This window comes from Daphnia magna, linkage group LG9, assembly GCF_020631705.1.
Source record: "Daphnia magna isolate NIES linkage group LG9, ASM2063170v1.1, whole genome shotgun sequence".
Lineage (NCBI taxonomy): Eukaryota > Metazoa > Arthropoda > Branchiopoda > Diplostraca > Daphniidae > Daphnia > Daphnia magna.
This window is the reverse complement of record NC_059190.1, coordinates 8,693,848-8,720,338: the sequence shown is the minus strand read 5'-3', so window position 1 is coordinate 8,720,338 and position 26,491 is coordinate 8,693,848. Positions and strand designations below refer to the sequence as shown.

Genomic DNA, 26,491 nt, shown 5'->3' with positions numbered 1-26,491 from the left:
ATATAGAAGTAAAAACTCATGGTATAACAGTGTATTCACATTGAATACAAGTATATTTCATCCTGTTTACATATAGAAGTAAAAACTCATGGTATAACAGTGTATTCACATTGAATACAAGTATATTGCATGCAGTTTACATATAGAAGTAAAAACTCATGGTATAACAGTGTATTCCCATTGAATTCAAGTTTTTTTTATGCTGTTTACATATAGAAGTAAAAACTCATGGTATAACAGTGTATTCACTTTGAATACAAGTATATTTGATGCTGTTTACATATAGAAGTAAAAACTCATGGTATAACAGTGTATTCACATTGAATACAAGTATAGTTGATGCTGTTTACATATAGAAATAAAAACTCATGGTATAACAGTGTATTCACATTGAATACAAGTATATTGCAAGCAGTTTAAATATAGAAGTAAAAACTCATGGTATAACAGTGTATTCACATTGAATACTAGTATATTCCATGCAGTTTACATATAGAAGTAAAAACTCATGGTATAACAGTGTATTCACATTGAATACAAGTATATTTGATGCTGTTTACATATAGAAGTAAAAACTCATGGTATAACAGTGTATTCACATTGAATACAAGTATATTTGATGCAGTATACATATAGAAGTAAAAACTCATGGTATAACAGTGTATTCACATTGAATACAAGTATATTTGATGCTGTTTACATATAGAAGTAAAAACTCATGGTATAACAGTGTATTCACATTGAATACAAGTATATTGCATGCAGTTTACATATAGAAGTAAAAAATCATGGTATAACAGTGTATTCACATTGAATACAAGTATATTCCATGCAGTTTACATAAAGGATTAAAAACTTATGGTATAACAGTCTATTCACATTGAATACTAGTATATTTGATGCTGTTTACATATAGAAGTAAAAACTCATGGTATAACAGTGTATTCACATTGAATACAAGTATATTTGATGCTGTTTACATATAGAAGTAAAAACTCATGGTATAACAGTGTATTCACATTGAATACAAGTATATTGCATGCAGTTTACATATAGAAGTAAAAACTCATGGTATAACAGTGTATTCACATTGAATACAAGTATATTTGATGCTGTTTACATATAGAAGTAAAAACTCATGGTATAACAGTGTATTCACATTGAATACAAGTATATTTGATGCTGTTTACATATAGAAGTAAAAACTCATGGTATAACAGTGTATTCACATTGAATACAAGTATATTCCATGCAGTTTACATATAGAAGTAAAAACTCATGGTATAACAGTGTATTCACATTGAATACAAGTTTTTTTGATGCTGTTTACATATAGAAGTAAAAACTCATGGTATAACAGTGTATTCACATTGAATACAAGTATTTTTGATGCTGTTTACATATAGAAGTAAAAACTCATGGTATAACAGTGTATTCACATTGAATACAAGTATATTCCATGCAGTTTACATATAGAAGTAAAAACTCATGGTATAACAGTGTATTCACATTGAATACAAGTATATTTGATGGTGTTTACATATAGAAGTAAAAACTCATGGTATAACAGTGTATTCACATTGAATACAAGTATATTTGATGCTGTTTACATATAGAAGTAAAAACTCATGGTATAACAGTGTATTCACATTGAATACAAGTATATTTGATGCTGTTTACATATAGAAGTAAAAACTCATGGTATAACAGTGTATTCACATTGAATACAAGTATATTTGATGCTGTTTACATATAGAAGTAAAAACTCATGGTATAACAGTGTATTCACATTGAATACAAGTATATTTGATGCAGTTTACATATAGAAGTAAAAACTCATGGTATAACAGTGTATTCACATTGAATACAAGTATATTTGATGCAGTTTACATATAGAAGTAAAAACTCATGGTATAACAGTGTATTCACATTGAATACAAGTATATTTGATGCTGTTTACATATAGAAGTAAAAACTCATGGTATAACAGTGTATTCACATTGAATACAAGTATATTTGATGCTGTTTACATATAGAAGTAAAAACTCATGGTATAACAGTGTATTCACATTGAATACAAGTATATTCCATGCAGTTTACATATAGAAGTAAAAACTCATGGTATAACAGTGTATTCACATTGAATACAAGTATATTTGATGCTGTTTACATATAGAAGTAAAAACTCATGGTATAACAGTGTATTCACATTGAATACAAGTATATTTGATGCTGTTTACATATAGAAGTAAAAACTCATGGTATAACAGTGTATTCACATTGAATACAAGTATATTTGATGCTGTTTACATATAGAAGTAAAAACTCATGGTATAACAGTGTATTCACATTGAATACAAGTATATTCCATGCAGTTTACATATAGAAGTAAAAACTCATGGTATAACAGTGTATTCACATTGAATACAAGTATATTTGATGCTGTTTACATATAGAAGTAAAAACTCATGGTATAACAGTGTATTCACATTGAATACAAGTATATTTGATGCTGTTTACATATAGAAGTAAAAACTCATGGTATAACAGTGTATTCACATTGAATACAAGTATATTTGATGCAGTATACATATAGAAGTAAAAACTCATGGGATAACAGTGTATTCACATTGAATACAAGTATATTGCATGCAGTTTACATATAGAAGTAAAAACTCATGGTATAACAGTGTATTCACATTGAATACAAGTATATTTGATGCTGTTTACATATAGAAGTAAAAACTCATGGTATAACAGTGTATTCACATTGAATACAAGTATATTTGATGCTGTTTACATATAGAAGTAAAAACTCATGGTATAACAGTGTATTCACATTGAATACAAGTATATTTGATGCTGTTTACATATAGAAGTAAAAACTCATGGTATAACAGTGTATTCACATTGAATACAAGTATATTTGATGCTGTTTACATATAGAAGTAAAAACTCATGGTATAACAGTGTATTCACATTGAATACAGTTATATTGCATGCAGTTTACATAAAGAAGTAAAAACTCATGGTATAACAGTGTATTCACATTGAATACAAGTATATTTGATACTGTTTACATATAGAAGTAAAAACTCATGGTATCACAGTGTATTAACATTGAATACAAGTATATTTGATGCTGTTTACATATAGAAGTAAAAACTCATAGTATAACAGTGTATTCACAATGAATACAAGTATATTCCATACAGTTTCCATATAGAAGTAAAAACTCGTGGTATAACAGTGTATTCACATTGAATTCAAATTTTTTTTATGCTGTTTACATATAGAAGTAAAAACTCATGTTATAACAGTGTATTCAGATTGAATTCAAGTTTTTTTTAATGCTATTTACATATAGAAGTAAAAACTTATGGTATAACAGTGTATTCACATTGAATGCTAGTATATTCCATGCAGTTTACATTTAGAAGTAAAAACTCATGGTATAACAGTGTATTCACATTGAATACAAGTATATTTGATCGTGTTTACATATAGAAGTAAAAACTCATGGTATAACAGTGTATTCATATTGAATACAAGTATATTTGATGCTGTTTACATATAGAAGTAAAAACTAATGGTATAACAGTGTATTCACATTGAATACAAGTATATTTGATGCTGTTTACATATAGAAGTAAAAACTCATGGTATAACAGTGTATTCACATTGAATACAAGTATATTTGATGCTGTTTACATATAGAAGTAAAAACTCATGGTATAACAGTGTATTCACATTGAATACAAGTATATTTGATGCAGTATACATATAGAAGTAAAAACTCATGGTATAACAGTGTATTCACATTGAATACAAGTATATTTGGTGCAGTTTACATATAGAAGTAAAAAACTCATGGTATAACAGTGTATTCACATTGAATACAAGTATATTTGATGCTGTTTACATATAGAAGTAAAAACTCATGGTATAACAGTGTATTCACATTGAATACAAGTATATTTGATGCTGTTTACATATAGAAGTAAAAATTCATAGTATAACAGTGTATTCACTTTGAATGCAAGTATATTCCATGCACTATACATATAGAACTAAAAACTCATGGTATAACAGTGTATTCACATTGAATACAAGTATATTTGATGCTGTTTACATATAGAAGTAAAAACTCATGGTATAACAGTGTATTCACATTGAATACAAGTATATTTGATGCTGTTTACATATAGAAGTAAAAACTCATGGTATAACAGTGTATTCACATTGAATACAAGTATATTTGATGCTGTTTACATATAGAAGTAAAAACTCATGGTATAACAGTGTATTCACATTGAATACAAGTATATTCCATGCAGTTTCCATATAGAAGTAAAAACTCATGGTATAACAGTGTATTCACATTGAATACAAGTATATTTGATGCTGTTTACATATAGAAGTAAAAACTCATGGTATAACAGTGTATTCACATTGAATACAAGTATATTTGATGCTGTTTACATATAGAAGTAAAAACTCATGGTATAACAGTGTATTCACATTGAATACAAGTATATTTGATGCAGTTTACATATAGAAGTAAAAACTCATGGGATAACAGTGTATTCACATTGAATACAAGTATATTTGATGCAGTTTACATATAGAAGTAAAAACTCATGGTATAACAGTGTATTCACATTGAATACAAGTATATTTGATGCTGTTTACATATAGAAGTAAAAACTCATGGTATAACAGTGTATTCACATTGAATACAAGTATATTTGATGCTGTTTACATATAGAAGTAAAAACTCATGGTATAACAGTGTATTCACATTGAATACAAGTATATTTGATGCTGTTTACATATAGAAGTAAAAACTCATGGTATAACAGTGTATTCACATTGAATACAAGTATATTTGATGCTGTTTACATATAGAAGTAAAAACTCATGGTATAACAGTGTATTCACATTGAATACAAGTATATTTGATGCTGTTTACATATAGAAGTAAAAACTCATGGTATAACAGTGTATTCACATTGAATACAAGTATATTTGATGCTGTTTACATATAGAAGTAAAAACTCATGGTATAACAGTGTATTCACATTGAATACAAGTATATTTGATGCTGTTTACATATAGAAGTAAAAACTCATGGTATAACAGTGTATTCACATTGAATACAAGTATATTTGATGCAGTTTACATATAGAAGTAAAAACTCATGGTATAACAGTGTATTTACATTGAATACAAGTATATTCCATGCAGTTTCCATATAGAAGTAAAAACTCATGGTATAACAGTGTATTCACATTGAATACAAGTATATTTGATGCTGTTTACATATAGAAGTAAAAACTCATGGTATAACAGTGTATTCACATTGAATACAAGTATATTTGATGCTGTTTACATATAGAAGTAAAAACTCATGGTATAACAGTGTATTCACATTGAATACAAGTATATTTGATGCTGTTTACATATAGAAGTAAAAACTCATGGTATAACAGTGTATTCACATTGAATACAAGTATATTTGATGCAGTTTACATATAGAAGTAAAAACTCATGGTATAACAGTGTATTTACATTGAATACAAGTATATTTGATGCTGTTTACATATAGAAGTAAAAACTCATGGTATAACAGTGTATTCACATTGAATACAAGTATATTTGATGCTGTTTACATATAGAAGTAAAAACTCATGGTATAACAGTGTATTCACATTGAATACAAGTATATTTGATGCTGTTTACATATAGAAGTAAAAACTCATGGTATAACAGTGTATTCACATTGAATACAAGTATATTGCATGCAGTTTACATATAGAAGTAAAAACTCATGGTATAACAGTGTATTCACATTGAATACAAGTATATTTCATGCAGTTTACATATAGGAGTAAAAACCTCATGGTATAACAGTGTATTCACATTGAATACAAGTATATTTGATGCAGTTTACATATAGAAGTAAAAACTCATGGTATAACAGTGTATTCACATTGAATACAAGTATATTTGATGCTGTTTACATATAGAAGTAAAAACTCATGGTATAACAGTGTATTCACATTGAATACAAGTATATTCCATGCAGTTTCCATATAGAAGTAAAAACTCATGGTATAACAGTGTATTCACATTGAATACAAGTATATTTGATGCTGTTTACATATAGAAGTAGAAACTCATGGTATAACAGTGTATTCACATTGAATACAAGTATATTTGATGCTGTTTACATATAGAAGTAAAAACTCATGGTATAACAGTGTATTCACATTGAATACAAGTATATTTGATGCTGTTTACATATAGAAGTAAAAACTCATGGTATAACAGTGTATTCACATTGAATACAAGTATATTTGATGCAGTTTACATATAGAAGTAAAAACTCATGGTATAACAGTGTATTCACATTGAATACAAGTATATTCCATGCAGTTTACATATAGAAGTAAAAACTCATGGTATAACAGTGTATTCACATTGAATACAAGTATATTTGATGCTGTTTACATATAGAAGTAAAAACTCATGGTATAACAGTGTATTCACATTGAATACAAGTATATTTGATGCTGTTTACATATAGAAGTAAAAACTCATGGTATAACAGTGTATTCACATTGAATACAAGTATATTGCATGCAGTTTACATATAGAAGTAAAAACTCATGGTATAACAGTGTATTCACATTGAATACAAGTATATTTGATGCTGTTTACATATAGAAGTAAAAACTCATAATGTATAATAAACAAGTATATTGACGTTTACATATAGATAAAAACATGTATAACTATTCACAATGAATACAAGTATATTCCATGCAGTTTACATATAGAAGTAAAAACTCATGGTATAACAGTGTATTCACATTGAATTCACAAGTTTTTTTTATGCTGTTTACATATAGAAGTAAAAACTCATGGTATAACAGTGTATTCACATTGAATACAAGTATATTTGATGCTGTTTACATATAGAAGTAAAAACTCATGGTATAACAGTGTATTCACATTGAATACAAGTATATTCCATGCAGTTTACATATAGAAGTAAAAACTCATGGTATAACAGTGTATTCACATTGAATACAAGTATATTTGATCGTGTTTATAAAAAAAAGTAAAAACTCATGGTATAACAGTGTATTCACATTGAATACAAGTATATTTGATGCTGTTTACATTTAAAAGGAAAAACTAATGGTATAACAGTGTATTCACATTGAATACAAGTATATTTGATGCTGTTTACATATAGAAGTAAAAACTCATGGTATAACAGTGTATTCACATTGAATACAAGTATATTTGATGCTGTTTACATATAGAAGTAAAAACTCATGGTATAACAGTGTATTCACATTGAATACAAGTATATTTGATGCAGTATACATATAGAAGTAAAAACTCATGGTATAACAGTGTATTCACATTGAATACAAGTATATTCCTTGCAGTTTTATATATAGAAAAAAACTCATGGTATAACAGTGTATTCACATTGAATACAAGTATATTTGATGAATGTATAACAAAAATATATTCCATGCTTTACATATAGAAGTAAAAACTCATGGTATAACAGTGTATTCACATTGAATACAAGTATATTTGATGCTGTTTACATATAGAAGTAAAAACTCATGGTATAACAGTGTATTCACATTGAATACAAGTATATTGCATGCAGTTTACATATAGAAGTAAAAACTCATGGTATAACAGTGTATTCACATTGAATACAAGTATATTTGATGCTGTTTACATATAGAAGTAAAAACTCATGGTATAACAGTGTATTCACATTGAATACAAGTATATTTGATGCTGTTTACATATAGAAGTAAAAACTCATGGTATAACAGTGTATTCACAATGAATACAAGTATATTCCATACAGTTTCCATATAGAAGTAAAAACTCATGGTATAACAGTGTATTCACATTGAATTCAAATTTTTTTTATGCTGTTTACATATAGAAGTAAAAACTCATGTTATAACAGTGTATTCAGATTGAATACAAGTTTTTTTGATGCTGTTTACATATAGAAGTAAAAACTCATGGTATAACAGTGTATTCACATTGAATACAAGTATATTCCATGCAGTTTACATTTAGAAGTAAAAACTCATGGTATAACAGTGTATTCACATTGAATACAAGTATATTTGATGCTGTTTACATATAGAAGTAAAAACTCATGGTATAACAGTGTATTCATATTGAATACAAGTATATTTGATGCTGTTTACATATAGAAGTAAAAACTCATGGTATAACAGTGTATTCACATTGAATACAAGTATATTTGATGCTGTTTACATATAGAAGTAAAAACTCATGGTATAACAGTGTATTCACATTGAATACAAGTATATTTGATGCTGTTTACATATAGAAGTAAAAACTCATGGTATAACAGTGTATTCACATTGAATACAAGTATATTTGATGCAGTTTACATATAGAAGTAAAAACTCATGGTATAACAGTGTATTCACATTGAATACAAGTATATTTGATGCAGTTTACATATAGAAGTAAAAACTCATGGTATAACAGTGTATTCACATTGAATACAAGTATATTTGATGCTGTTTACATATAGAAGTAAAAATTCATGGTATAACAGTGTATTCACTTTGAATACAAGTATATTCCATGCAGTTTACATATAGAAGTAAAAACTCATGGTATAACAGTGTATTCACATTGAATACAAGTATATTTGATGCTGTTTACATATAGAAGTAAAAACTCATGGTATAACAGTGTATTCACATTGAATACAGGTATATTGCATGCAGTTTACATATAGAAGATAAAAACTCATGGTATAACAGTGTATTCACATTGAATACAAGTATATTTGATACTGTTTACATATAGAAGTAAAAACTCATGGTATCACAGTGTATTAACATTGAATACAAGTATATTTGATGCTGTTTACATATAGAAGTAAAAACTCATAGTATAACAGTGTATTCACAATGAATACAAGTATATTCCATACAGTTTCCATATAGAAGTAAAAACTCGTGGTATAACAGTGTATTCACATTGAATTCAAATTTTTTTTATGCTGTTTACATATAGAAGTAAAAACTCATGTTATAACAGTGTATTCAGATTGAATTCAAGTTTTTTTTAATGCTATTTACATATAGAAGTAAAAACTTATGGTATAACAGTGTATTCACATTGAATGCTAGTATATTCCATGCAGTTTACATTTAGAAGTAAAAACTCATGGTATAACAGTGTATTCACATTGAATACAAGTATATTTGATCGTGTTTACATAAAGAAGTAAAAAATCATGGTATAATAGTGTATTCATATTGAATACAAGTATATTTGATGCTGTTTACATATAGAAGTAAAAACTAATGGTATAACAGCGTATTCACATTGAACACAAGTATATTTGATGCTGTTTACATATAGAAGTAAAAACTCATGGTGTAACAGTGTATTCACATTGAATACAAGTATATTTGATGCTGTTTACCTATAGAAGTAAAAACTCATGGTATAACAGTGTATTCACATTGAATACAAGTATATTTGATGCAGTATACATATAGAAGTAAAAACTCATGGTATAACAGTGTATTCACATTGAATACAAGTATATTTGGTGCAGTTTACATATAGAAGAAAAAACTCATGGTATAACAGTGTATTCACATTGAATACAAGTATATTTGATGCTGTTTACATATAGAAGTAAAAATTCATAGTATAACAGTGTATTCACTTTGAATGCAAGTATATTCCATGCAGTATACATATAGAACTAAAAACTCATGGTATAACAGTGTATTCACATTGAATACAAGTATATTTGATGCTGTTTACATATAGAAGTAAAAACTCATGGTATAACAGTGTATTCACATTGAATACAAGTATATTTGATGCTGTTTACATATAGAAGTAAAAACTCATGGTATAACAGTGTATTCACATTGAATACAAGTATATTTGATGCTGTTTACATATAGAAGTAAAAACTCATGGTATAACAGTGTATTCACAATGAATACAAGTATATTCCATGCAGTTTCCATATAGAAGTAAAAACTCATGGTATAACAGTGTATTCACATTGAATACAAGTATATTTGATGCTGTTTACATATAGAAGTAGAAACTCATGGTATAGCAGTGTATTCACATTGAATACAAGTATATTTGATGATGTTTACATATAGAAGTAAAAACTAATGGTATAACAGCGTATTCACAATGAATACAAGTATATTTGATGCAGTATACATATAGCAGTAAAAACTCATGGGATAACAGTGTATTCACATTGAATACAAGTATATTTGATGCAGTTTACATATAGAAGTAAAAACTCATGGTATAACAGTGTATTCACATTGAATACAAGTATATTTGATGCTGTTTACATATAGAAGTAAAAACTCATGGTATAACAGTGTATTCACATTGAATACAAGTATATTTGATGCTGTTTACATATAGAAGTAAAAACTCATGGTATAACAGTGTATTCACATTGAATACATGTATATTTGATGCTGTTTACATATAGAAGTAAAAACTCATAGTATAACAGTGTATTCACATTGAATACAAGTATATTTGATGCTGTTTACATATAGAAGTAAAAACTCATGGTGTAACAGTGTATTCACATTGAATACAAGTATATTTGATGCTGTTTACATATAGAAGTAAAAACTCATGGTATAACAGTGTATTCACATTGAATACAAGTATATTTGATTCTGTTTACATGTAGAAGTAAAAACTCATGGTATAACAGTGTATTCACATTGAATTCAAGTATATTTGATGCTGTTTACATGTAGAAGTAAAAACTCATGGTATAATAGTGTATTCACATTGAATACAAGTATATTTGATGCAGTATACATATAGAAGTAAAAACTCATGGTATAACAGTGTATTCACATTGAATACAAGTATATTCCATGCAGTTTCCATATAGAAGTAAAAACTCATGGTATAACAATGTATTCACATTGAATACAAGTATATTTGATCCTGTTTACATATAGAAGTAGAAAATCATGGTATAACAGTGTATTCACATTGAATACAAGTATATTTGATCCTGTTTACATTTAGAAGCAAAAACTCATGGTATAACAGTGTATTCACATTGAATACATTTATATTTGATGCTGTTTACATATAGAAGTAAAAACTCATGGTATAACAGTGTATTCACATTGAATACAAGTATATTTGATGCATAATACATATAGAAGTAAAAACTCATGTTATAACAGTGTATTTACATTGAATACAAGTATATTTGATGCTGTTTACATATAGAAGTAAAAACTCATGGTATAACAGTGTATTCACATTAAATACAAGTATATTTGATGCTGTTTACATATAGAAGTAAAAACTCATGGTATAACAGTGTATTCACATTGAATACAAGTATATTTAATGCTGTTTACATATAGAAGTAAAAACTCATGGTATAACAGTGTATTCACATTGAATACAAGTATATTGCATGCAGTTTACATATAGAAGTAAAAAATCATGGTATAACAGTGTATTCACATTGAATACAAATATATTTCATACAGTTTACATATAGGAGTAAAAACCTATGGTATAACAATGTATTCACATTGAATACAAGTATATTTGATGCAGTATACATATAGAAGTAAAAACTCATGGTATAACAGTGTATTCACATTGAATACAAGTATATTTGATGCTGTTTACTTATAGAAGTCAAAACTCATGGTATAACAGTGTATTCACATTGAATACAAGTATATTTGATGCTGTTTACATATAGAAGTAAAAACTCCTGGTATAACAGTGTATTCACAATGAATACAAGTATATTCCATGCAGTTTCCATATAGAAGTAAAAACTCATGGTATAACAGTGTATTCACATTGAATACAAGTATATTTGATCCTGTTTACACATAGAAGTAGAAACTCATGGTATAACAGTGTATTCACATTGAATACAAGTATATTTGATGATGTTTACATATAGAAGTAAAAACTCATGGTTTAACAGTGTATTCACATTGAATACAAGTATATTTGATGCTGTTTACATATAGAAGTAAAAACTAATGGTATAACAGTGTATTCACATTGAATACAAGTATATTTGATGCAGTATACATATAGAAGTAAAAACTCATGGTATAACAGTGTATTCACATTGAATACAAGTATATTTGATGCTGTTTACATATAGAAGTAAAAACTCATGGTATAACAGTGTATTCACATTGAATACAAGTATATTTGTTGCAGTATACATATAGAAGTAAAAATTCATGGTATAACAGTGTATTTACATTGAATACAAGTATATTTGATGCTGTTTACATATAGAAGTAAAAACTCATGGTATAACAGTGTATTCACATTGAATACAAGTATATTTGATGCTGTTTACATATAGAAGTAAAAACTCATGGTATAACAGTGTATTCACATTGAATACAAGTATATTTGATGCTGTTTACATATAGAAGTAAAAACTCATGGTATAACAGTGTATTCACATTGAATACAAGTATATTCCATGCAGTTTACATATAGAAGTAAAAACTCATGGTATAACAGTGTATTCACATTGAATACAAGTATATTCCATGCAGTTTACATATAGAAGTAAAAACTCATGGTATAACAGTATATTCACAATGAATACAAGTTTATTCAATGCAGTTTCAATATAGAAGTTAAAACTCATGTTATAACAGTGTATTCAGATTGAATTCAAGTTTTTTTTATGCTATTTACATATAGAAGTAAAAACTTATGGTATAACAGTGTATTCACATTGAATGCTAGTATATTCCATGCAGTTTACATTTAGAAGTAAAAATTCATGGTATAACAGTGTATTCACATTGAATACAAGTATATTTGATCGTGTTTACATATAGAAGTAAAAACTCATGGTATAACAGTGTATTCACATTGAATACAAGTATATTTGATGCTGTTTACATATAGAAGTAAAAACTCATGGTATAACAGTGTATTCACATTGAATACAAGTATATTTGATGCTGTTTACATATAGAAGTAAAAACTCATGGTATAACAGTGTATTCACAATGAATACAAGTATATTCCATGCAGTTTCCATATAGAAGTAAAAACTCATGGTATTACAGTGTATTCACATTGAATACAAGTATATTTGATCCTGTTTACATATAGAAGTAGAAACTCATGGTATAGCAGTGTATTCACATTGAATACAAGTATATTTGATGATGTTTACATATAGAAGTAAAAACTAATGGTATAACAGCGTATTCACAATGAATACAAGTATATTTGATGCAGTATACATATAGCAGTAAAATCTCATGGCATAACAGTGTATTCACATTGAATACAAGTATATTTGATGCAGTATACATATAGAAGTAAAAACTCATGGTATAACAGTGTATTCACATTGAATACAAGTATATTTGATGCTGTTTACATATAGAAGTAAAAACTCATGGTATAACAGTGTATTCACATTGAATACAAGTATATTTGATGCTGTTTACATATAGAAGTAAAAACTCATGGTATAACAGTGTATTCACATTGAATACATGTATATTTGATGCTGTTTACATATAGAAGTAAAAACTCATAGTATAACAGTGTATTCACATTGAATACAAGTATATTTGATGCTGTTTACATATAGAAGTAAAAACTCATGGTGTAACAGTGTATTCACATTGAATACAAGTATATTTGATGCTGTTTACATATAGAAGTAAAAACTCATGGTATAACAGTGTATTCACATTGAATACAAGTATATTTGATTCTGTTTACATGTAGAAGTAAAAACTCATGGTATAACAGTGTATTCACATTGAATTCAAGTATATTTGATGCTGTTTACATGTAGAAGTAAAAACTCATGGTATAATAGTGTATTCACATTGAATACAACTATATTTGATGCAGTATATATATAGAAGTAAAAACTCATGGTATAACAGTGTATTCACATTGAATACAATTATATTTGATGCTGTTTACATATAGAAGTAAAAACTCATGATATAACAGTGTATTAACTTTGAATACAAGTATATTTGATGCTGTTTACATATAGAAGTAAAAACTCATGGTGTAACAGTGTATTCACATTGAATACAAGTATATTTGATGCTGTTTACATATAGAAGTAAAAACTCATGGTATAACAGTGTATTCACATTGAATACAAGTATATTTGTTGCAGTATACATATAGAAGTAAAAATTCATGGTATAACAGTGTATTTACATTGAATACAAGTATATTTGATGCTGTTTACATATAGAAGTAAAAACTCATGGTATAACAGTGTATTCACATTGAATACAAGTATATTTGATGCTGTTTACATATAGAAGTAAAAACTCATGGTATAACAGTGTATTCACATTGAATACAAGTATATTTGATGCTGTTTACATATAGAAGTAAAAACTCATGGTATAACAGTGTATTCACATTGAATACAAGTATATTCCATGCAGTTTACATATAGAAGTAAAAACTCATGGTATAACAGTGTATTCACATTGAATACAAGTATATTCCATGCAGTTTACATATAGAAGTAAAAACTCATGGTATAACAGTATATTCACAATGAATACAAGTTTATTCAATGGAGTTTCAATATAGAAGTTAAAACTCATGTTATAACAGTGTATTCAGATTGAATTCAAGTTTTTTTTTAATGCTATTTACATATAGAAGTAAAAACTTATGGTATAACAGTGTATTCACATTGAATGCTAGTATATTCCATGCAGTTTACATTTAGAAGTAAAAATTCATGGTATAACAGTGTATTCACATTGAATACAAGTATATTTGATCGTGTTTACATATAGAAGTAAAAACTCATGGTATAACAGTGTATTCACATTGAATACAAGTATATTTGATGCTGTTTACATATAGAAGTAAAAACTCATGGTATAACAGTGTATTCACATTGAATACAAGTATATTTGATGCTGTTTACATATAGAAGTAAAAACTCATGGTATAACAGTGTATTCACAATGAATACAAGTATATTCCATGCAGTTTCCATATAGAAGTAAAAACTCATGGTATTACAGTGTATTCACATTGAATACAAGTATATTTGATCCTGTTTACATATAGAAGTAGAAACTCATGGTATAGCAGTGTATTCACATTGAATACAAGTATATTTGATGATGTTTACATATAGAAGTAAAAACTAATGGTATAACAGCGTATTCACAATGAATACAAGTATATTTGATGCAGTATACATATAGCAGTAAAAACTCATGGCATAACAGTGTATTCACATTGAATACAAGTATATTTGATGCAGTATACATATAGAAGTAAAAACTCATGGTATAACAGTGTATTCACATTGAATACAAGTATATTTGATGCTGTTTACATATAGAAGTAAAAACTCATGGTATAACAGTGTATTCACATTGAATACAAGTATATTTGATGCTGTTTACATATAGAAGTAAAAACTCATGGTATAACAGTGTATTCACATTGAATACATGTATATTTGATGCTGTTTACATATAGAAGTAAAAACTCATAGTATAACAGTGTATTCACATTGAATACAAGTATATTTGATGCTGTTTACATATAGAAGTAAAAACTCATGGTGTAACAGTGTATTCACATTGAATACAAGTATATTTGATGCTGTTTACATATAGAAGTAAAAACTCATGGTATAACAGTGTATTCACATTGAATACAAGTATATTTGATTCTGTTTACATGTAGAAGTAAAAACTCATGGTATAATAGTGTATTCACATTGAATACAACTATATTTGATGCAGTATATATATAGAAGTAAAAACTCATGGTATAACAGTGTATTCACATTGAATACAATTATATTTGATGCTGTTTACATATAGAAGTAAAAACTCATGATATAACAGTGTATTAACTTTGAATACAAGTATATTTGATGCTGTTTACATATAGAAGTAAAAACTCATGGTGTAACAGTGTATTCACATTGAATACAAGTATATTTGATGCTGTTTACATATAGAAGTAAAAACTCATGGTATAACAGTGTATTCACATTGAATACAAGTATATTTGTTGCAGTATACATATAGAAGTAAAAATTCATGGTATAACAGTGTATTTACATTGAATACAAGTATATTTGATGCTGTTTACATATAGAAGTAAAAACTCATGGTATAACAGTGTATTCACATTGAATACAAGTATATTTGATGCTGTTTACATATAGAAGTAAAAACTCATGGTATAACAGTGTATTCACATTGAATACAAGTATATTTGATGCTGTTTACATATAGAAGTAAAAACTCATGGTATAACAGTGTATTCACATTGAATACAAGTATATTCCATGCAGTTTACATATAGAAGTAAAAACTCATGGTATAACAGTGTATTCACATTGAATACAAGTATATTCCATGCAGTTTACATATAGAAGTAAAAACTCATGGTATAACAGTATATTCACAATGAATACAAGTTTATTCAATGCAGTTTCAATATAGAAGTTAAAACTCATGTTATAACAGTGTATTCAGATTGAATTCAAGTTTTTTTTATGCTATTTACATATAGAAGTAAAAACTTATGGTATAACAGTGTATTCACATTGAATGCTAGTATATTCCATGCAGTTTACATTTAGAAGTAAAAATTCATGGTATAACAGTGTATTCACATTGAATACAAGTATATTTGATCGTGTTTACATATAGAAGTAAAAACTCATGGTATAACAGTGTATTCACATTGAATACAAGTATATTTGATGCTGTTTACATATAGAAGTAAAAACTCATGGTATAACAGTGTATTCACATTGAATACAAGTATATTTGATGCTGTTTACATATAGAAGTAAAAACTCATGGTATAACAGTGTATTCACAATGAATACAAGTATATTCCATGCAGTTTCCATATAGAAGTAAAAACTCATGGTATTACAGTGTATTCACATTGAATACAAGTATATTTGATCCTGTTTACATATAGAAGTAGAAACTCATGGTATAGCAGTGTATTCACATTGAATACAAGTATATTTGATGATGTTTACATATAGAAGTAAAAACTAATGGTATAACAGCGTATTCACAATGAATACAAGTATATTTGATGCAGTATACATATAGCAGTAAAAACTCATGGGATAACAGTGTATTCACATTGAATACAAGTATATTTGATGCAGTATACATATAGAAGTAAAAACTCATGGTATAACAGTGTATTCACATTGAATACAAGTATATTTGATGCTGTTTACATATAGAAGTAAAAACTCATGGTATAACAGTGTATTCACATTGAATACAAGTATATTTGATGCTGTTTACATATAGAAGTAAAAACTCATGGTATAACAGTGTATTCACATTGAATACATGTATATTTGATGCTGTTTACATATAGAAGTAAAAACTCATAGTATAACAGTGTATTCACATTGAATACAAGTATATTTGATGCTGTTTACATATAGAAGTAAAAACTCATGGTGTAACAGTGTATTCACATTGAATACAAGTATATTTGATGCTGTTTACATATAGAAGTAAAAACTCATGGTATAACAGTGTATTCACATTGAATACAAGTATATTTGATTCTGTTTACATGTAGAAGTAAAAACTCATGGTATAACAGTGTATTCACATTGAATTCAAGTATATTTGATGCTGTTTACATGTAGAAGTAAAAACTCATGGTATAATAGTGTATTCACATTGAATACAACTATATTTGATGCAGTATACATATAGAAGTAAAAACTCATGGTATAACAGTGTATTCACATTGAATACAAGTATATTCCATGCAGTTTCCATATAGAAGTAAAAACTCATGGTATAACAATGTATTCACATTGAATACAAGTATATTTGATCCTGTTTACATATAGAAGTAGAAAATCATGGTATAACAGTGTATTCACATTGAATACAAGTATATTTGATCCTGTTTACATTTAGAAGCAAAAACTCATGGTATAACAGTGTATTCACATTGAATACATTTATATTTGATGCTGTTTACATATAGAAGTAAAAAATCATGGTATAACAGTGTATTCACATTGAATACAAGTATATTTGATGCATAATACATATAGAAGTAAAAACTCATGTTATAACAGTGTATTTACATTGAATACAAGTATATTTGATGCTGTTTACATATAGAAGTAAAAACTCATGGTATAACAGTGTATTCACATTAAATACAAGTATATTTGATGCTGTTTACATATAGAAGTAAAAACTCATGGTATAACAGTGTATTCACATTGAATACAAGTATATTTAATGCTGTTTACATATAGAAGTAAAAACTCATGGTATAACAGTGTATTCACATTGAATACAAGTATATTGCATGCAGTTTACATATAGAAGTAAAAAATCATGGTATAACAGTGTATTCACATTGAATACAAATATATTTCATACAGTTTACATATAGGAGTAAAAACCTATGGTATAACAATGTATTCACATTGAATACAAGTATATTTGATGCAGTATACATATAGAAGTAAAAACTCATGGTATAACAGTGTATTCACATTGAATACAAGTATATTTGATGCTGTTTACTTATAGAAGTCAAAACTCATGGTATAACAGTGTATTCACATTGAATACATGTATATTTGATGCTGTTTACATATAGAAGTAAAAACTCATAGTATAACAGTGTATTCACATTGAATACAAGTTTTTTTTATGCTGTTTACATATAGAAGTAAAAACTCATGGTATAACAGTGTATTCACATTGAATACAAGTATATTTGATGCTGTTTACATATAGAAGTAAAAACTCATGGTATAACAGTGTATTCACATTGAATACAAGTATATTTGATGCTGTTTACATATTGAAGTAAAAACTCATGGTTTAACAGTGTATTAACATTGAATACAAGTATATTTGATGCTGTTTACATATAGAAGTAAAAACTCATGGTATAACAGTGTATTCACATTGAGTACAAGTATATTTGATGCTGTTTACATATAGAAGTAAAAACTCATGGTATAACAGTGTATTCACATTGAATACAAGTATATTTGATGTTGTTTACATATAGAAGTAAAAACTCATGGTATAACAGTGTATTCACAATGAATACAAGTATATTCCATGCAGTTTCCATATAGAAGTAAAAACTCATGGTATAACAGTGTATTCACATTGAATACAAGTATTTTTGATGCTGTTTACATATAGAAGTAAAAACTCATGGTATAACAGTTTATTCACATTGAATACAAGTATATTTGATGCTGTTTACATATAGAAGTAAAAATTCATGGTATAACAGTGTATTCACATTGAATACAAAAATAGTTGATGCTGTTTACATATAGAAGTAAAAACTCATGGTATACCAGTGTATTCACATTGAATACAAGTATATTGCATGCAGTTTACATATAGAAGTAAAAACTCATGGTATAACAGAGTATTCAAATTGAATGCTAGTATGTTCCATGCAGTTTACATATAGAAGTAAAAACTCATGGTATAACAGTGTATTCACATTGAATACAAGTATATTTGATCCTGCTTACATATAGAAGTAAAAACTCGTGGTATAACAGTGTATTCACATTGAATACAAGTATATTTGATGCTGTTTACATATAGAAGTACAAACTCATGGTATAACAGCGTATTCACATTGAATACAAGTATATTTGATGCTGTTTACATATAGAAGTAAAAACTCATGGTATAACAGTGTATTCACATTGAATACAAGTATATTTGATGCTGTTTACATATAGAAGTAAAAACTCATGGTATAACAGTGTATTCACATTGAATACAAGTATATTCCAAGCAGTTTACATATAGAAGTAAAAACTCATGGTATTACAGTGTATTCACATTGAATACAAGTATATTTGATGCTGTTTACATATAGAAGTAAAAACTCATGGTTTAACAGTGTATTCACATTGAATACAAGTATAGTTGCATGCAGTTTACATATAGAAGTAAAAACTCATGGTATAACAGTGTATTCACATTGAATACAAGTTTTTTTCATGCTGTTTACATATAGAAGTAAAAACTCATGGTATAACAGTGTATTCACATTGAATACAAGTATATTTGATGCTGTTTACATATAGAAGTAAAAACTCATGGTATAACAGTGTATTCACATTGAATACAAGTATATTTGATGCTGTTTACATATTGAAGTAAAAACTCATGGTTTAACAGTGTATTAACATTGAATACAAGTGTATTTGATGCTGTTTACATATAGAAGTAAAAACTCATGGTATAACAGTGTATTCACATTGAGTACAAGTATATTTGATGCTGTTTACATATAGAAGTAAAAACTCATGGTATAACAGTGTATTCACATTGAATACAAGTATATTTGATGCTGTTTACATATAGAAGTAAAAACTCATGGTATAACAGTGTATTCACATTGAATACAAGTATATTTGATGCAGTATACATATAGAAGTAAAAACTCATGGTATAAAAGTGTATTCACATTGAATGCTAGTATATTCCATGCAGTTTACATATAGAAGTAAAAAGTCATGGTATAACAGTGTATTCACATTGAATACAAGTATATTTGATCCTGTTTACATATAGAAGTAAAAACTCATGGTATAACAGTGTATTCACATTGAATAAATTTATATTTGATGCTGTTTACATATAGAAGTAAAAACTCATGGTATAACAGTGAATTCACATTGAATACAAGTATATTTGATGGTGTTTACATATAGAAGTAAAAACTCATGGTATAACAGTGTATTCACATTGAATACAAGTATATTTGATGCTGTTTACATATAGAAGTAAAAACTCATGGTATAACAGTGTATTCACATTAAATACAAGTATATTGCATTCAGTTTACATATAGAAGTAAAAACTCATGGTATAACAGTGTATTCACATTGAATACAAGTTTTTTTTATGCTGTTTACATATAGAAGTAAAAACTCATGGTATAACAGTGTATTCACATTGAATACAAGTATATTTGATGCTGTTTACGTATAGAAGTAAAAACTCATGGTATAACAGTGTATTCACATTGAATACAAGTATATTTGATGCTGTTTACATATTGAAGTAAAAACTCATGGTATAACAGTGTATTAACATTGAATACAAGTATATTTGATGCTGTTTACATATAGAAGTAAAAACTCATGGTATAACAGTGTATTCACATTTAATACAAGTATATTTGATGCTGTTTACATATAGAAGTAAAAACTCATGGAATAACAGTGTATTCACATTGAATACAAGTATATTTAATGTTGTTTACATATAGAAGTAAAAACTCATGGTATAACAGTGTATTCACAATGAATACAAGTATATTCCATGCAGTTTCCATATAGAAGTAAAAACTCATGGTATAACAGTGTATTCACATTGAATACAAGTATATTTATCCTGCTTACATATAGAAGTAAAAACTCGTGGTATAACAGTGTATTCACATTGAATACAAGTATATTTGATGCTGTTTACATATAGAAGTACAAACTCATAGTATAACAGCGTATTCACATTGAATACAAGTATATTTGATGCAGTATACATATAGAAGTAAAAACTCATGGTATAACAGTGTATTCACATTGAATAGGGTTGTTCGACATCTTTTTTAACATTTGTTGAAATCGTGAAACGCAGCAACTCATGTATTTTTTCGTCTGCTACGAGTGACTTGTGTAATTCTCCGAAATACAAATTTAAAAAAAAAACAGTGATAGAAAAGGGGGTTGTTTTGAAGTTTTGATGTGTTATCTTTATTTATTAGTTCGTTATAGTGTTAGTGTTTAACTATGTCACTGTCTAATTATGCCAGTGGACTTAGTATTGAGGCCAAAACACGTTATTTGGAAAAGTTACAAATGTTTAACAGTGATTGTCCATATTTTATTCCTAATTCTCTGTGGAAACACGGTTTAGACTGTTGTCCAATTGTTCCAATAATTGCTCCCTCAGATATCTTCATATATCTTGTTGAAACAAAAAGCTATCAAAATCATCTGGAAGCCCTTCGCGCATACAAGGGGCTGTCTTCTGAATCCAAAAAGGCTGTAAAAGATGGTTGGGTTCAAGAGTTCATGGCCATTGCTCTCCCATCACGGGTAGTGTTGATGAAGGCAAAGGTATATTATTTGGTTTATTAACCAACACTTTATTACTAGCATTGATCTCTGATTAGGTATCACCTTCCCAAGCAATAGGTGAAGGTCCACACAAGCCATGGGCAGCAGTTTCAACGGAATCCTGCTTAGTAATTTGTGCACATTGTACGTGTGCTGCTGGGTTAGTTAACCATGTGTTTATGATAATTGTTTAATAATGTTTTAAAATTCTGTAAACCTTATTTTTAGTTTAGGTGAGGTGTGCAACCATGTAGCTGGGTTGGTGCAAGTCTGCATGGTTTCTTCACAGATTAATGACCAAATAAGCTGTACTGAGGAAATGTGTACCTGGTCTGGTACCTATTCAAAGCCGGTATTTGTGTTAGTTTACTAATGTTTATTAGTTTATGACGATTAAGTTATGATCAGGACGTCTTCAAAAGGGTGGCTGACATGGGGGCTATTTGTAAAGAAAAATTACCAAAAATTAGGGTACCAACAAAGGAGGAAATATCAATTCTTCTTTGTAAACTGACTGAAATGCCCGGCAATCCTGCCGGTATTTTATTAGTTACTGAGAAATCGAGCAATTTCATTCCTGCAGCTCTTAAAATCACTTTACCAAAACCTATTGGTTCTTTGTTTAAAATTGACCTAATGGGTAGTACATTGTCGGAGCTTATCAAAAAGAGTAATGAGCTTTATAGCCAAATTTCAGTCACTGTAGAACAACAAGAAGCTATTTCCTCCCTAACTGCGAACCAGAGCGATAGCGAATACTGGTTCCGTTACCGTGCATATCGAATTACAGCTTCAAGATTCAAGAGTGTGTTAAGAACAAGTATTAATAAACCATCCCTTTCATTAATAAAGGAAATTTGCTATCCAGAAGCATTCCAGTTTGCAAATGAAGCAACAAGGTTTGTGTAATATTCAGTATATCTACATCAATGGTCTTCACTTTACATTTTCCATATTATACATTTTTTTATTACAGTTGGGGTTTGAAGAAAGAGTCGCTAGCCTTGGAAGAATTTCAAGAGAAGATAGGTCGTCTCAATGAACATCCGGGATTTAGTTTATCTAGAACAGGCGCACTAATCTCAACTGAGTTCCCATTCCTTGCGGCGTCACCGGATGCAGTGTTTAGTTGTCCATGCCATGGAAAAGGAGTTGTCGAAATAAAGTGCCCATTTAAATTCAAAAATGCACTTATTTCAACAGCAGCCAAGACAAAGGATTTCCCATTAACTTTCAACGAAGAAGAATCCCGTTACGTTATGGACACAGAGCATGCTTACTATTATCAAGTACAGCTGCAGCTATTCATTACTGGTTACCGCTTTGGTTTTTTTGTTGTTTACACCGAGTTGGATCTTGTGTACATCACCGTCCCTTACGACGAGCGTTTTCTGTCAGCGTCAATTGCAAAAGCTAAGAAATTCTTCCTTGAAGTGATAATGCCGGAACTTATTGGTGGATACTTTTACTTAAAGTCTACAATGCAAAAAGAAGTTCCTGCTAACACCATTGAAAACAAATATCTACCGTGTTACTGCCAGCAAGAAGATCCTAAAAATTTACCTATTGTTATTTGTGCAGACAACAATTGCAAGAGAAAAAAAATCCATGAATCCTGCATCAAATCGCAAAGTAATCCCCCAAAAAGGATAACAAAGATTTGGAAATGTGACACTTGCAAGAAAGCTGCTCGTGCCGTAGCAGCCGCAGCGGCAAAAGCAAAGAAAAATAAATTACCGGTAGTTCCTAATAACAGTCAAGTTCAGAGAAGAGCACTTTCCAATATAAACAATAAGTAGTGACTGAATAGATACAATTTGTGTACCTTCCTTTGTAAAAATGAAAATATTCATTTGTGAAAATATTGAGCTTGTTTAAATTATTACGAAGAATACAGTAATCTGTTAGTGCCCCTGTTAACCAAGGTTAATACATCAATTATTATTTGAAATTTTTTTGTTTATTATGACAATTTTTTACCTAAACACACTACATAAAGGGTACAACAGATGAACACGAATTGTAAAGAGCGCAACATACCATAACAATTTTATCAATTATTGCTGAATCTTCACCCTTCGAAACAGAAAGTGTTGCACGATGAAGAGGACCTTCTAAAATAGTGAATCTTTGTTTTGTTGCACCTATAATTCTCTCAACATGTATACGAATCCTTGCAAGCCCTCTAGAGTACTCAACTTCTACATTTGACAACTGTGTTTGCTTTCCAAGGAACGAAGGCACAGCAAGAGTTGCATTCCGTAAAGTAACAGCCTCGTGAACTCTAAATCCCCTATCAGCCATAACTAAATCACCTTGTATCAAATTGTTCAAAAAACCAGAATCGTCAACTATAAATTTGTCACTGCAACGACCTCCATATCCCTTAGAAATGAATGAAACAGTTCCTTGCGGCGTTACTCCAATCAAATACTTCACGGTGTTGTGTGATTTGTATGATGAGTAGGTAGACGCCCTCTCCTTAATCTTAATTGGACGCTCACAAAAAATTTCAAAACAATCAATGATGCACACACAATTACAAAACTTATCTCTAAAAAGTAATGGAACGGTACACCTCATATTCTCTCTTGTAGGCCATGTTATTAAGGCTGGTACATAACACGTATACATAGCGTGTACCCAAAAAAGAAAATACTTGCTTACTGTGCTTTTACCTACACCAAAACGATAAGCTAAATCCTGCTCGGTTAGATTTAATCGTAGTTTAATTAGTGTTATACAAAACTGATCGAAATAACCTAACTTTACGCGCTTATCTTCTTTTGGCACAAATTGTGATAGCCAGTTAAACATCATCCACAGTTTCTCATAAGAATCTATTCCTGTATAAAATGATGTAGCATTATCTTCCTTTCTAATTATCTCTGATACTGTTGGTCGCTGTTCAACAGCTTTTTCTAGAATTGCTATTCTGTCACGGGATGTAATTAAATTCCCCTGAAGCTCAGAGATCCTTTCATTAGCGTACAGGAGTTTTTCTTCAGTAAGAAATAGTTTTTCTTTTAAAACAGTAAGTTGCAACATTAATTCTGTTACTTGATCAACTGAAGTTGTTAGTGATGAATCACCAGAAGTAAATTCGACGTCCCTGATGGGTTGACTGGAATTATTTAATGCAGCTGAAAATTATAAGTAATGAACAAAACTATTACTTTCAATAATTAGAAAAAAACATTTTAAAACATTACTTACGCAATGCATGAAAGGTGGTTTCAACCGATATGATATTTTGATCATCGGCAGTTGAAGTCATGTCAAAAGTTTCCGTACTTGTTGTTACATCATTCAAGGATGGGATTGGATGAGAATCACTTACAAATGTATCTTCAATTAATGCCACTTCTTCATCTAAATTGTTTGAGGTATCTTCAGTTGCAGTTTCTACATCCATCAATGGAGGAGTATCAGCCTTGTCAAAAGCAACATTGTTACGTACTTGCTGATCACCAACTGTAATGACAAAATAGTTCATTCATAATGTTTGTTTACACATGAAATGAATAATGCAATACCTAGAAATTGTTTCGTCTTATTTGATTCCAAATTTATAGAGGGTGCCCAATCAACATGTTTTTTGTGGAATTCTCCACTCGGCTTTCCTGTAAGCATGTCACAAATTGTCTGATAATAATCAATAATTGTTAGTATTAACCTAGAAATACCTGTAAGAAAGTGATCCGAACACACATATAGATTTTTCAGGTTGGTGTCGTTGATGTAATTTAAATTCATTCTCTCCAACCACAAGTCTCGCCTTACACCCTCCTTTGGTAAACTATACAATTTTACACTTGCACTTTTCAGGTTACGGCAATTTGACACTTTACACATTCTACTCACAGAACCTTTTTTAGTATTCATTACGCAGAATACCTTTCAATCAGATAATCTAAAATTTGGTGAATGTTGAAATCTGAATACTAACTTTTTTGTATTTCGCAGAATTACACAAGTCACTCGTAGCAGACGAAAAAATACATGAGTTGCTGCGTTTCACGATTTCAACAAATGTTAAAAAAGATGTCGAACAGCCCTATACAAGTATATTTGATCCTGTTTACATATAGAAGTAAAAACTCATGGTATAACAGTGTATTCACATTGAATACATTTATATTTGATGCTGTTTACATATAGAAGTAAAAACTAATGGTATAACAGTGAATTCACATTGAATACAAGTAT

General features: G+C 28.7%; 2 protein-coding genes across 2 annotated transcripts; one reads left to right on the top strand and one right to left on the bottom strand.

The window, feature by feature from the left end:
- The first annotated feature begins 21,919 nt into the window (after positions 1-21,919).
- Positions 21,920-22,919, top strand: LOC123475834. The gene is made up of 5 exons (XM_045178920.1): positions 21,920-22,282; positions 22,339-22,442; positions 22,511-22,634; positions 22,691-22,787; positions 22,849-22,919. The coding sequence occupies exons 1-5, from the start codon at positions 21,953-21,955 to the stop codon at positions 22,917-22,919; spliced, it is 726 nt and encodes a 241-aa protein (XP_045034855.1). The 5' UTR covers positions 21,920-21,952.
- Positions 22,920-24,262: 1,343 nt separating this feature from the next.
- On the bottom strand, positions 24,263-26,167 carry LOC116919305. Its single transcript, XM_045178686.1, has 4 exons — positions 25,969-26,167; positions 25,499-25,756; positions 24,323-25,425; positions 24,263-24,271 (listed from the first exon to the last, which is right to left on the bottom strand). Exons 1-4 carry the CDS (start codon positions 26,165-26,167, stop codon positions 24,263-24,265), a joined length of 1,569 nt encoding a protein of 522 aa, XP_045034621.1.
- Between the last annotated feature and the right edge of the window lie 324 nt (positions 26,168-26,491).

What these genes read in the sequence shown, in the direction of transcription:
- LOC123475834 (XM_045178920.1), top strand. Translation starts at nt 21,953, where the DNA reads ATGTCACTGTCTAATTATGCCAGTGGACTTAGTATTGAGGCCAAAACA. An exon ending in TAGTGTTGATGAAGGCAAAG is followed by an intron (nt 22,283 to 22,338) that starts GTATATTATTTG and finishes ATCTCTGATTAG; the next exon opens with GTATCACCTTCCCAAGCAAT. An exon ending in CTGGTACCTATTCAAAGCCG is followed by an intron (nt 22,635 to 22,690) that starts GTATTTGTGTTA and finishes AGTTATGATCAG; the next exon opens with GACGTCTTCAAAAGGGTGGC.
- LOC116919305 (XM_045178686.1), bottom strand. Translation starts at nt 26,167, where the DNA reads ATGAATACTAAAAAAGGTTCTGTGAGTAGAATGTGTAAAGTGTCAAAT. An exon ending in TTCGGATCACTTTCTTACAG is followed by an intron (nt 25,757 to 25,968) that starts GTATTTCTAGGT and finishes TTGTCATTACAG; the next exon opens with TTGGTGATCAGCAAGTACGT. An exon ending in AACCACCTTTCATGCATTGC is followed by an intron (nt 25,426 to 25,498) that starts GTAAGTAATGTT and finishes TATAATTTTCAG; the next exon opens with CTGCATTAAATAATTCCAGT.